Source organism: Schistocerca americana, chromosome 6 (genome assembly GCF_021461395.2).
Source record: "Schistocerca americana isolate TAMUIC-IGC-003095 chromosome 6, iqSchAmer2.1, whole genome shotgun sequence".
NCBI classification, from domain to species: domain Eukaryota; kingdom Metazoa; phylum Arthropoda; class Insecta; order Orthoptera; family Acrididae; genus Schistocerca; species Schistocerca americana.
In genome coordinates, this window is record NC_060124.1 from 469,789,185 (window position 1) to 469,801,615 (window position 12,431).

General features: G+C 54.0%; 1 protein-coding gene across 1 annotated transcript in view; it reads right to left on the minus strand.

Annotated features, from left to right (window-relative positions):
* Positions 1-11,656, minus strand: part of LOC124620215 (uncharacterized PE-PGRS family protein PE_PGRS54-like) — a 37,896-nt gene extending 26,240 nt beyond the window's left edge. Inside the window, exon 1 of the mRNA XM_047146883.1 lies at positions 11,641-11,656. Within this exon, the coding sequence (XP_047002839.1) occupies positions 11,641-11,656 (16 nt within the window). The remainder of the gene's footprint in view (positions 1-11,640) is intronic.
* Between the last annotated feature and the right edge of the window lie 775 nt (positions 11,657-12,431).

Consider the following 12,431-nt stretch of genomic DNA (forward strand, 5'->3'; position numbering starts at 1 on the left):
ATCTGCCATTCCTCGTTCTTCTGGGTCTCCTCGGCGGAAGGCTGTGCCTTGGTGGTCGCCTGAGATCGCTGAAGCGATTAAAGATCGCCGGCGGGCGCTCCAGCGTCACAAGCGACATCCCTCCTTAGCGCACCTTATCGCCTTCAAACGGCTGCGTGCGCGGGCCCGCCTCCTTATCCGCCAAGGCAAGAAGGAGTGCTGGGAGCGGTATGTGTCCACAATTGGCCTCCATGTCACTCCCTCGCAGGTCTGGGCCAAGATTCGACGCGTCTACGGCTATCGGACCCCTGCCACCGTCCCTGCGCTCTCACTGAATGGAGCAGTTTGTACTGACTCCGACGTCATTGCAAATCGCTTAGCAGAGCATTTTGCTATGAGTTCCGCTTCTGCGATTTACCCCCAGGCCTTCCGCACCATTAAAGAGCAGCTGGAACTTCGGAGCCTTTCGTTTCGCACCAACCACCCGGAATCTTACAATGCTCCATTCAGTGAGTGGGAATTTCGCAGTGCCCTTGCTGCTTGCCCTGATACCGCTCCTGGGCCAGATGGCATCCACTGTCAGATGCTGAAACACCTTTCAGTGGACTGCCAGCGGCGCCTTCTCGATCTTTACAACCGTCTTTGGGTCGAGGGGGAGTTTCCGTCGCAATGGCGGGAAGGCATTGTCATCCCCGTTTTGAAACCTGGAAAGACCCCTCTGGAGGTGGACAGCTACCGTCCCATTAGCCTCACCAACGTTCTTTGCAAGTTGCGTGAACGGATGGTGAGCCGGCGCTTGCATTGGGTACTGGAGTCTCGGGGCCTTCTGGCTCCGTCTCAGGGTGGGTTCCGTAGAGGCCGCTCCGCCACCGACAATCTGGTGAGCCTGGAGTCGGCCATCCGTACTGCTTTTGCCCGCCGTCAGCACCTGGTCGCTGTCTTTTTCGACATGCGGACGGCCTACGATACGACATGGCGTCATTACATTCTTTCTACGCTTCATGGATGGGGTCTTCGGGGTCCTCTGCCGATTTTTATCCGCAATTTTCTGTCGTGTCGTACCTTCCGCGTGCAAGTCGCGGCCTCGTATAGTTCCTCCCACGTCCAGGAGAACGGTGTGCCACAGGGCTCTGTTTTAAGTGTCTGTCTGTTTTTAATAGCCATTAACGGGCTTGCTGCGGCCGTGGGAAATTGTCTCCGCTTCCCTGTATGCTGACGACTTCTGCCTTTACTACAGCTCTACTGGCATTGCAGCTGTTGAACGTCAGCTACAGGGCGCTATCCGTAGGGCGCAGTCTTGGGCTGTAGCGCATGGGTTTCAGTTTTCGGCAGCCAAGACCCGCGTTATGCATTTGTGCCGGCGCCGAACAGTCCATCCTGAGCCGCGGCTTTATCTTGCCGACGAACTCCTTGCTGTGGTGGAGACCCACAGGTTTTTGGGGGTGGTTTTCGATGCCCGGTTGACTTTGCTGCCTCATATCCGGCAGCTCAAACAGACGTGTTGGCGGCATCTCAATGCACTCCGATGTTTGAGCCACACCCGCTGGGGCGCCGACCGCTCTACCCTGTTGCGGCTCTACCAGGCGTTAATCCAGTCCCGTCTGGATTATGGGAGCCTGGCTTATGGCTCAGCATCCCCATCTGCGTTACGGGTGCTGGACCCCATTCTCCACAGCGGGATACGCCTTGCCACTGGTGCTTTCTGCACCAGCCCTGTGGACAGCATACTAGTGGAGGCAGGTGTACCTCCACTGCGGTTCCGACGCCAACGTTTGCTGGCTGCTTATGCTGCCCATGTTCTAAGCTCGCCCGGGCATCCAAACTATCGTCTCCTGTTCCCGCGGTCGGTCGTCCATATGCCAGAACGTCGGCCCCGGTCTGGTTGTACAATAGCAGTGCGCGTCAAAGAGCTTCTCTCTGGGCTCCAGAGTTTCACTGTTTCACCTCCTTTCCGGGCTACTTTGCATACACCCCCATGGTGTGTTCGTCGCCCTAGCCTTCGGCTCGACTTGGCACAGGGCCCTAAGGACTCAGTCCCTCCAGAGGCCTTCCGCCGCCGCTTTTATTCCATCTTGGCCACGTATCAGGGCTCTGGTGTTGTTTACAGTGACGGTTCGATGGTTGCTGGTCGTGTCGGATATGCGCTCACTCTAGGGGACCAATCCGAACAATGTTCCTTGCCGGATGGCTGCAGCGATTACACTGCTAAACTGGTCGCCATCTTTCGTGCCCTAGAGTATATCCACTCCTGGTCAGGTGAGTCCTTCGTTCTCTGTAGCGATTCCCTGAGCGGTTTACGAGCTCTCGACCAGTGTTTCCCTCGTTCTCGTCTGGTGATGGCTATCCACGATTCTCTGCATACTCTCGCCTGTTGCGGCCGCTCTGTGGTCTTTGTGTGGACCCACGGTCATGTCGGTATCCCGGGTAACGAACATGTTGACCGCCTGGCGAAAGAGGCCACCAGTAAGCCATCTCTGGACGTTGGCCTCCCAGAGACTGATTTGCGGGCAGTCTTCCGCCGCAAAATCTTGGCGCTATGGGACGATGAATGGCGCGAACTGACAATGCGCAATAAACTCCGTGCTGTCAAGGAGACGACGGCTGTGTGGCGGTCATCCCTGCGAGCCACTCGCAGGGACTCAGTAGTTCTTTGCCGGCTCCGCATTGGCCACTCCCGGCTGACACACAGTTATTTACTGCGCCGGGAGGACCCTCCTCTATGTCGCTGTGGGGCAGCTTTGACAGTGGCCCACATTTTGCTGGCCTGCCCCCTTTTAGCAGTGGTCAGGCAGACATTTGCGCTGCCTGCTACGCTCCCTGCCCTTTTAACAGACGACTCCACTATGGCTGACTTAGTTTTACGTTTTATTCGGGCAGGGGGATTTTATCATTTACTCCGAGTGTTTCTGTTTTATTTTATTGTTTTGTATTGATTCTGGCCTTTGGCCTATGATTTTACACTGATTTTTTAATGTGTTTCTATGTGGTTGGCTTTTCCTTTATTTCTATGGTCGGCCAACCACCGTCACACTCTGTGTGCTTTTAGTTCGTTTTGTCTGGTCTTTGTCTCAGTTTCTCTTGTTCAGTGTCGTCTGTGCTCTATTCTGTTACTCGTTTTTTATTCTCTGTGGGTGTTTTTTAGTACTTGGACAAAGGGACCGATGACCATAGCAGTCTGGTCCCTTTAATCCCCCAAACCAACCCACCAACGGCTATTGCAGAGAAAGCTCCAGTGAAGCCTTCGAAGGCCCTCCAGAAACAGAGTGCCTCTCCACTTCCCCCATCCCCGTCTTCCACAAAGAAAACGGGACCAGGGAAAGGGGCACGGCGTTTGCCATCAAACCTGCCAAAGGCACCATCGGTTGTCGTCATGGCATCCCTGACTGATGAGGAGGACATCGTCATGGATTTTGATACCTCTTTCCCAGAACCTGGCAGCCCCTCTGCTGCCACTCGCTCTACAAGTGCCTCACCAGCGCGGCGCAAAGACAGGGGAAAATCTAAACCGAAACGCTGATATGGCTCCCATACTTCAGTGGAATCTGAATGGAGTCAGACCTCGCTTTGCAGAATTGCGGCTGTTAGTACAGGAAAACCCCATTTGCATCTCTTTGCAAGAGACACATTTTAAAGAGACTGACACGCCTGTACTTACGGGATATCGCATGTACAGGAAAGACGACCTGACTGGTAATAGGGCTCAGGGTGGGGTGGCAGTCTTCATTAAGGACACATTCCACTCCTCACCTGTGACCTAACCCCCTGCGGGTTCGAGGGTAAGAATAGGCCCGCGGTATTCCTGCCTGTCGTAAGAGGCGACTAAAAGGAGTCTCAAACGTTTCGGCCTTCTGTGATGGTCCCCTCTTGGGTTTGACCTCCTTTTTTTTCCAAATTTCCGTTGTTAGTGCGTGCCATTTGGGGAAGGACACCTTACGTGGTGTTTTTCTATTGGTCCATCATGCTCCACCATTTTGCATGTTACCTGTTGTCGTGTGGGGGGGACTACGCCCAACATCTTCTGGGTTGTCTCCTCCTCGCCTTGTGCGCACTCTTCTTCTTAGCGCCTACGACAACTGTGGACCCTTTCAACACCTAAAATCCAGCACGGTAGCCAGTCCGTTGTGGTGGGGTCGTCATGTACCCTCTTGGTGGTAGCCCCCTGACCACGCAGGGATTACACTACAGATGCCAGAGCTGTTTCCTCCCCATGCATGCCAAGGAGTATGTGCCCATCTTGTCTGGGGCACGGGTCTCCAGGCAACGGGATATTGGCCAGGTACCCATTGCTTTGGCTGGGTGGCGCCCTTGGGGAGAGCCCTCGTTCGGAGTAGGTGGCATCTGGGCGGATGTGGCGCAATGAAGCGCAATAAATCACACCAAGCTGGTGGTCGCACGGCCACCAGCGTCTCTAAGCGTGGTAGTCGACTTTTATGCTGCACAATATGACCCTCAGTCGTTCCCCTCGTTGGCTGCGCCATGGGAGGGACGCCGATCTAGTGCCAAGCGGGAGCCTTACGTACCGCAATACCTTGTCTGCAGCAGGACTGATGGTGACTCCTTTCTCATGACAAAGCCTATGTTTTTTGTGGAACACCTGGAGGATAAGTTTGGGGAAGTGGCGGGGTTGTCTAAAATGAGGAATGGGTCCATCCTCCTCAAGACGTCCTCCCCAGCCCAGTCACGAGCGTTGCTCTTGTGTGATAAGCTGGGTGACGTCCCTGTTACCGTCACTCCCCACAGTAGCTTAAATATGGTCCAGGGGATTATTTACCATCGTGACCTCTTGTAACAATCCGATGACGAGCTGAGAGCCGACTTGGAACGACGTGGTGTACATTTTGTCCATCGTGTACATAGAGGGCCCAAGGCTAACAGGGTGGCCACCGGTGCCTTTATTTTGCCCTTCGAGGGTGATGTCTTGCCCGAGAAGGTCAAGGTGATGGTTTACCGTTGCAACGTGAAGCCATACGTCCATCCCCCGATGCGGTGCTTCCAGTGCTGGAAGTTTGGGCATATGTCCTCCCGTTGCCCATCCAGCGCTACATGTCGAGATTGCGGACGCTCCTCTCATCCTGATTCTCCATGTGCGCCTCCGCCTGTATGTGTCAACTGTGGGGAGCACCACTCTCCATGCTCGCCAGATTGCCCCGTTCTTCATAAGGAGCGGAAGATCATGGAATTTAAGACCCTGGACCGGCTTACTTATCGAGAGGCTAAACAGAAATATGAAAGGTTGTATCCTGCTTTTATTCGACCATCTTATGCTGCAGCCACGTTATCGTCGCCCACGCGAGCGATGGTTGTCGCCTCATCTGTGACGCCTTCAGTGGGCCCTCGGGGCCGTGTATCTCTGTCTGCCCCCTCGTGTCTGGGGGCAAGCCTTCCTCTGTTGCCCCCTTAGCAGTTGGGGGCAAACCCTCTTCTGTCGCTCCTACCACGCTTACTTCGGGAGTGACATCTGCTCCACAACCGGGAGGCTCGATTCCTCCCCCTCCTTCTCCGCCGGCGTTGCCTCCGCCGGTTCCTCTCTCGCGGAAGGGGTCCCTCAGGGCTCTCCCTTCCTCCGTTTCTTCTCCTTCCCAGCCAGATGTCAGCCAGTGGCTGAAGGTTCCGCCACCTGCTGGTCGTAGGGCTTCTGCGTCGTCGTCAGCCTCCAACGCTCCTTCAGAGAAGCTCTCCCAGCCCTCTCACCCTAAGGGCCGACGTGAGAAGAAGGAACGGCATGGTCCAAGAAGAAGGACCTTTCGGTGGTTTCAGCACCGCGTACTGTACATAGTCCTGGCTCCGGGGATGAGGTGGAGATCCTAGCCTCTGCGTGGATCTCGCCCTCACGGCACCCTTGCGGGCCTCTCCTATGGACTCAGCTGACTCTCCCCCGGTGGCGGCAGTTGTCTCTGAAGTGCTGTCTGCCTCTTAGTCGCATTCATTCCCTCCCAGTCCCTTCCTGCTTCCATTCTCCAATGGAACTGCGGCAGTTATTTCCGCCACCTGCCTGAGCTCCGGATGCTTCTGAGTGATTCCCCTGTTCTCTGCATTGCTCTGCTGGAAACTTGGTTTCCTGCACTGCGGACCCCCGCCCTTCGCGGTTATCGGGGATACTATAAGAACCGTGCTGCCTGTCAACGAGCGTCAGGTGGGGTTCGCCTCTTTGTTCACCACTCTGTCTGTAGCTCGCCAGTACCCCTTCAGACGCCTTTACAGGCAGTTGCTGCCAGGGTTGAGCTCTCGCCGGCTATTACTGTTTGCTCTGTTTACATTCCTCCAGATGGGGAGCTCCCCCGACATGTCTTGGCTGCGCTGCTGGCTCAACTCCCGCCACCATTGCTGCTTCTGGGCGATTTCAATGCCCACAAACCTCTATGGGGTGGGACTGTCTCTGATGACCGCGGTTGGGCCGTGGAGGATTTGTTGGCTCAGCTCGACCTTAGCCTCTTGAACACCGGTGCTCCCACACATTTCAGTGTTGCCCATGGCTCGTTCTCGGCCATCGATCTCTCTCTTTGCAGCCCCGGACTTGTCCCATCCCTCCACTTGAGGGTGCACCCTGACCTGTGCGGTAGTGACCATTTTCCAATCTATTTGTCACTACCCCAGTGTCGTTCTTCTGGGCGCCTGCCCCGCTGGGCTCTCCACAGGGCAGACTGGCCGGCTTTTACTTCTGCTGCAACCATTGAGTCTCCCCCACAGGGTGACATTGACGAGATGGTCCGTGTTTTAACCACGTCCATCATTTCAGCGGCTGAGGCTGCCTTCGCCCGATCTTCTGGCCTCCCTCGGAGGAAGGCTGTAACCTGGTGGTCGCCGGAGATTGCTGAGGCTATTCGCGACCGTAGGCGGGCCCTCCAGCGTCATAGGCGGCACCCGTCTCTCCAGACCCTCATCGCCTTTAAGAGGCTCCGTGCCTTGGCCCGTCGTCTTATTGCACGGCGTAAGCAGGAGTGTTGGGAGAGGTATGTCTCATCCTTGGGCTCCCATGTCTCCCCCTCACTCGTGTGGTCCCGGATCCGGCGGATTTATGGATACCAGACACCTATAGGTGTCCCTGGGCTCTCCTTGGACGGCGCTGTCTGCACGGACGCTGCCGCCATCGCTGAACGGCTTGCCGCGCACTTTGCTCAGAGCTCTGCGACTGCATCTTATCCCCCCGCCTTTCGCTCTCTAAAGGAGCGAGCCGAGCGGACGCTGTTCTCATTCCACACGCGTCGTTCTGAAACATACAATGCTCCTTTCAGCGAGAGGGAATTCCTCGCTGCCCTCGCCGATTGCCCTGATACAGCACCAGGCCCAGACTGCATCCACGCGCAGATGCTGAAGCATCTCTCCAGGGACTTCCGGAGACACATTCTCGCGATATTTAATCGCATTTGGAGAGAAGGCGTGTTCCCGTCGCAATGGCGAGAGGGTGTTATTGTCCCCATCTTGAACCCCGGTGCGGACCCACTGGCGGTGGACAGCTATCGTCCCATTACCCTCACCAACGTTTTGTGCAAATTGCTCGAACGTATGGTGGGGCGGCGTTTGTGTTGGGTCCTTGAGTCACACGGTCTCCTCGCTCCATCCCAGGGTGGCATCCGTCGGGGCCGGTCTGCAGTGGACAATTTGGTGCGGCTGGAATCTGCTGTCCGTATGGCCTTTGCCCGACGTCAGCATCTCGTTGCTGTACTTTTCGATCTGCGGAAGGCGTATGACACCACATGGAGGTATCACATCCTCGCCACGTTGCATGAGTGGGTTCTTCGTGGTCGGCTCCCGGCTTTTCTTCAAAGCTTTTTATTGCGCCGCTCTTTCCGGGTGCAAGTTGGTGCCACCTCTAGTTCCTCTTATATACAGGAAAATGGGGTCCGGCAGGGCTCAGTGTTGAGCATCTCCTTATTTCTAGTGGCCAATAATGGTCTGGCTGCAGCAGTGGGGTCGTCAGTGTCTCCTTCTTTGTATGCCGACGACTTCTGCATCTCATTTAGCTCCACGACTACGGGAGTCGCCGAACGCAGGCGGCAAGTCCCCGCTCGCAAGGCAGCATCATGGGCTCTGACTCATGGTTTTCAGTTCTCTGCACCCAAGACACGAGTTACGCACTTCTGCAGGCGTCAGACGGTCCACCCTCATCCTGAACTTTACCTCGACAGCCACCTGCTGGAAGTGGTGGACACTTTCCGCTTCTTGGGACTCGTGTTTGATGCCCGGCTCACATGGGTTCCTCATGTTACTCAGCTGAAGCAAAAATGCTGGCGGCACCTCAACGCCCTCCGCTGCCTTAACCACACGTCTTGGGGTGCAGATCGCTGCACGCTGCTGCGATTGTACAGAGCCCTTGTGCAGTCCCGGCTTGATTATGGAAGCCTGGCCTATGGGTCTGCGTCACCCTCAGTGTTGAAGTTGTTAGACCCCATACACCACTGTGGGGTTCGGCTTGCCACTGGCGCTTTTCGCACTAGCCCCGTGGATAGTCTACTGGTGGAGGCCGGGGTTCCCCCGCTGTGGATTCGCCGCCATCGACTGCTCGCCGACTATGCTGTCCACGTGCATTGCTCGCCAGGCCATCCCAATCGTCGCCTGCTTTTCCCTGCCATGGTCCTCCATCTGACCGAACGGCGACCTAGGTCTGGGCTTTCCGTAGCTGTCCACGTCCGGTCCCTGCTGTCGGAACTGGGGTCATTCCCTCTTCTGCCTCCCTTCCGGGTCCATGCGCCTACGCCTCCCTGGTATTTGCCCCGGCCGTCCGTCCGTCTGGACTTGGTGCAGGGACCCAAGGACTCGGTTCCGCCTGTGGCCCTCCGTCGCCGTTTTCTTGCGCTCCTCGCCTCATTTCCGGGCTGTGAGCCTGTCTACACTGATGGTTCCCTGGTTGATGGTCGCACTGCCTATGCTTTTGCTCATGCTGCCCATGTTGAGCAACGCTCCTTGCCGGCTGGCTGCAGTATTTTTACTGCAGAGCTGGTAGCCATCTTACGCGCTCTTGAGCATATGCGTTTCTGCTGAGGTAGGTCCATCGTCATCTGCAGTGACTCCCTGACCAGCCTTCAGGCTGCTATCCCTCTTCTCCTCTGGTGTCCTCTATTCAGGAGTCTGTTTCCGCCATTGCCCGTTCTGGTCGTTCGGTGGTCTTGGTTTGGACGCCAGGTCATGTTGGTATCCCGGGGAATGAACGTGTTGACAGGCTGGCCAAAGGGGCGATCGACGCCCCAGCTTTGGAGATCGGCCTCACAGCTCGCGATCAGCAGCTGGTGTTGCGCCGTAAGGTGCTTGGGGTGTGGTCTGCTGAGTGGCGAGGCATGACGGCGCCTAATAAACTGCGGGCTGTCAAGGAGACGACCGATGTGTGGCGCTCCTCCCTGCGGTCTTCTCGCAGGGACTCTGTCATCCTGCGTCGGCTGCGCATCGGCCATACATACCCAACGCACGGCCATCTTTTGCGTCAGGAGGATCCCCCCCTGTGTCGGTGTGGGTCCCGGCTGACGGTCGCCCACATCTTGTTAGAGTGTCCCCGACTGCGCCCCCTCCGACAGTCTTTTAATCTTTCGGGCTCTTTGCCTTTGGTTTTATGTGACATTGCCTCCATGGCTGACAATGTTTTACATTTTATCCGTGCTAGTCCTTTTTATGGATCCAGTTAGGGGGGTCTTGCACGTTTCCCTTTCTGTGTCTTTTGTCCTTGCGTCTCTCCATATTTGTTTCTGTTTTTGTGTGTCGTCGGCTGGTTGACTCTTTTCTTTTTTTTTGTTTATGTGCTCAGTCAACCAGTTTCCGGCCATCATCTTCTCTTCTATTTCTTTCTGTCTGGTGTTCGCCTGTACTCTTCTTTTCTGTAGTGTTCGTTGCCTAATTTGTGTTCTTTAGCGCCTGGGGGGGGGAGTCTCCTTCTCCTTCGGGTTCTATCTGCTCTGCAACTTTGTCTCGCCTGTTTTTGGAATGGGGGACTGATGACCTTAGCTGTTTAGTCCCCCTTAAACATCCCATCAACCACCACCACCACCACCACCGCCTATGCTGCCCATGTTTTCAGCTTGCCTGGGCATCCTAACTGTCGTCTACTATTCCCACAGTCGCACCTCCATCTTCCAGAACGTCGGCGCAGGACTTGATGTACGATCGTGGTCCGCCTCGAAAGCTTCTCTTTGGGCTTGGGGCTTTACCTCTTCCACCTCCTTTCCGGGCACCTCTGTGTACACCCCCATGGTGTGTGCCTCGCCCTCGCCTTCAGCTGGAATTGGCACAGGGCACAAAGAACTCAGTCCCTCCGGAGGCCTTCCGCCGCCGCTTTCTTTCCATCCTCGCAACGTATCAGGGCTCTGGCATTGTTCACACTGACGGCTTGATGACGGTTGCTGTTCGTGTCGGTTATGCGCTAACTCTAGGGCACCATTCCGAACAACGTTCATTGCCGACTGGCTACAGCGTTTACACTGCTGAGCTGGTCGCCATCTTTTGTACCCTAGAGTATATCCGGTCCTGCTCAGGTGAGTCCTTCGTTATCTGTAGCTCTCGACCAGTGTTTCCCTCGTTCTCGTCTGGTGATGGCTATCCAGGAGTCTCTGCATACTCTTGCCCATTGCGGCCGCTCTGTGGTCTTTGTGTGGACCCTAGGCCATGTTGGGATACCCGGCAATGAAAATGTTGACCACCTGGCGAAAGAGGCCTCCAGTACACCATCTCTTGACATTGGCCTCCAGGAGACTGATTTGAGGGCAGTCTTACGCCGCAAAGTTATCTCACTTTGGGACGCTGAATGGCGCGGTCTGTGACCACCCCTAACACACTCCGTGCCGTCAAGGAGACGACTGTGTGGCACTCCTCCTTGCGAGTCTCTCGCAAGGAGTCTGTCGTCCTATGTCGACTGCGCATTGGGCACACACGGATGGCCCACAGCCACTTATTGCGCCGTGAGGACCCCCCTCTCTGCCGCTGTGGCTCGGCATTTACAGTGGTCCACATTTTGTTGGACTGTCCGCTTTTAGCTGTGCTCAGGCAGACGTTTGCGCTGCCTGACACGCTCCCTGCCTTTTTAATAGAGGACTCTGCCATGGTGGACATAATTTTGCATTTTATTCGGCAGGGGGTGTTTATCATTTAATGTGTGTGGTTTTTTTTTTAGTGTTGATTCTGGCTTTTTGCCTCCTATTTTCCACATAACACTTTCACTTTGTTTTGTGTTGATTGTCGCCTTTGCCCTACGTTTTTTAAACTGAGTTTATAATGTGTTCTTGGTGGTTGGCTTTTCCTTTTTTTTCCTCTATGGTCGGCCAACCACCGTCATACTCTGTGTGTGTTTTAATTTGTTTTGTCTGACCTCTGTCGGAGTATTTCTTGTCCTGTGCCGCCTGCCATCTTTCCTGTTGTTGGTTTTTTATTGTCTTTGGTTGGTTTTAGTTTTTTGGAAAAAGGGACCGATGACCGTAGCAGTCTGGTCCCTTTAATCCCACAAACCAACCATCCAAATATGTGCTGTGTGTTCCATATTAACCCCTTCCCCTGCGTTCTCGTGCAGTTCTCCTCTTTACGTGCTGCTTTCCACTTCGCTACTGTTGACGTACAGACTGCCTATGTAGACTGTCACCTTTAATTTTAGTCTTATTTTTGCACTTGCTGCATTTTAGTGACACTCGTCCGTTGTTTCCGTTCGGGCGCTGAAGACTACACTGTTGAGCGCCCATAACAACATACCCATCCATCTATCCATCCTAACGAGAAAGATAGGGAAAGTTTCCTGTGGAAAATTCAGCAAATGTGTAATTAGTTTTATAAGAATTTCAGCAGAAGAGAACGGCCTAGCAGAAGACAGCTCATCACAGCTTAAGGTAAATACTGTGTGCAGAGGTGTAAACTTGTTGGTATACCAACTTGCGTCCACTGTAAACTCGAGCGACCTTGGGTAATCTTTTTCTCAATTTGTCACATAACTAACCAGCCACCGTAAACTTGATTGTCATCCTAAAAATAGTACCGGAATCGGGCCATTTTCGTAGTAGTGACCAACATCATAACGTACGTTTAGGAACACTTTTGTAAAGAAACTTCTAGTTAAAGTTTAATATTGTCTTGTTTAGGATAATTTAACGTTCTGAGAGTTAATATGTAATACTGCTGTGTTAAGGATTAGTTCACTTTTTGATGATGACGAGATGCGTTATCATGCCAATTTTTTTTTTGTTGCATTGAAAACTGCGTAAAAGCGTGTATTTTTGTGCTAATATTGCGAAATTAAACATATTACTTCAACTTACACAGTTGTCTTCAATCCTAGAATAAGTAAACCAAAAAATATTGCACGTTACAATTTCTTTTTCTCTTCTACATTTAAGAAAGACAGTCACCGTTAATCGTGTATCAGGGGTCCTCATTGTAAGCCAGGAGGTGTTTAATAGTTGAAGAAGGAGTTTGAATAAAAATCTTCCATTCTTGATGAGTTCTATATTTATGCCCTCTGATCCCGCTGACTTTTTATTTTCTTGCTT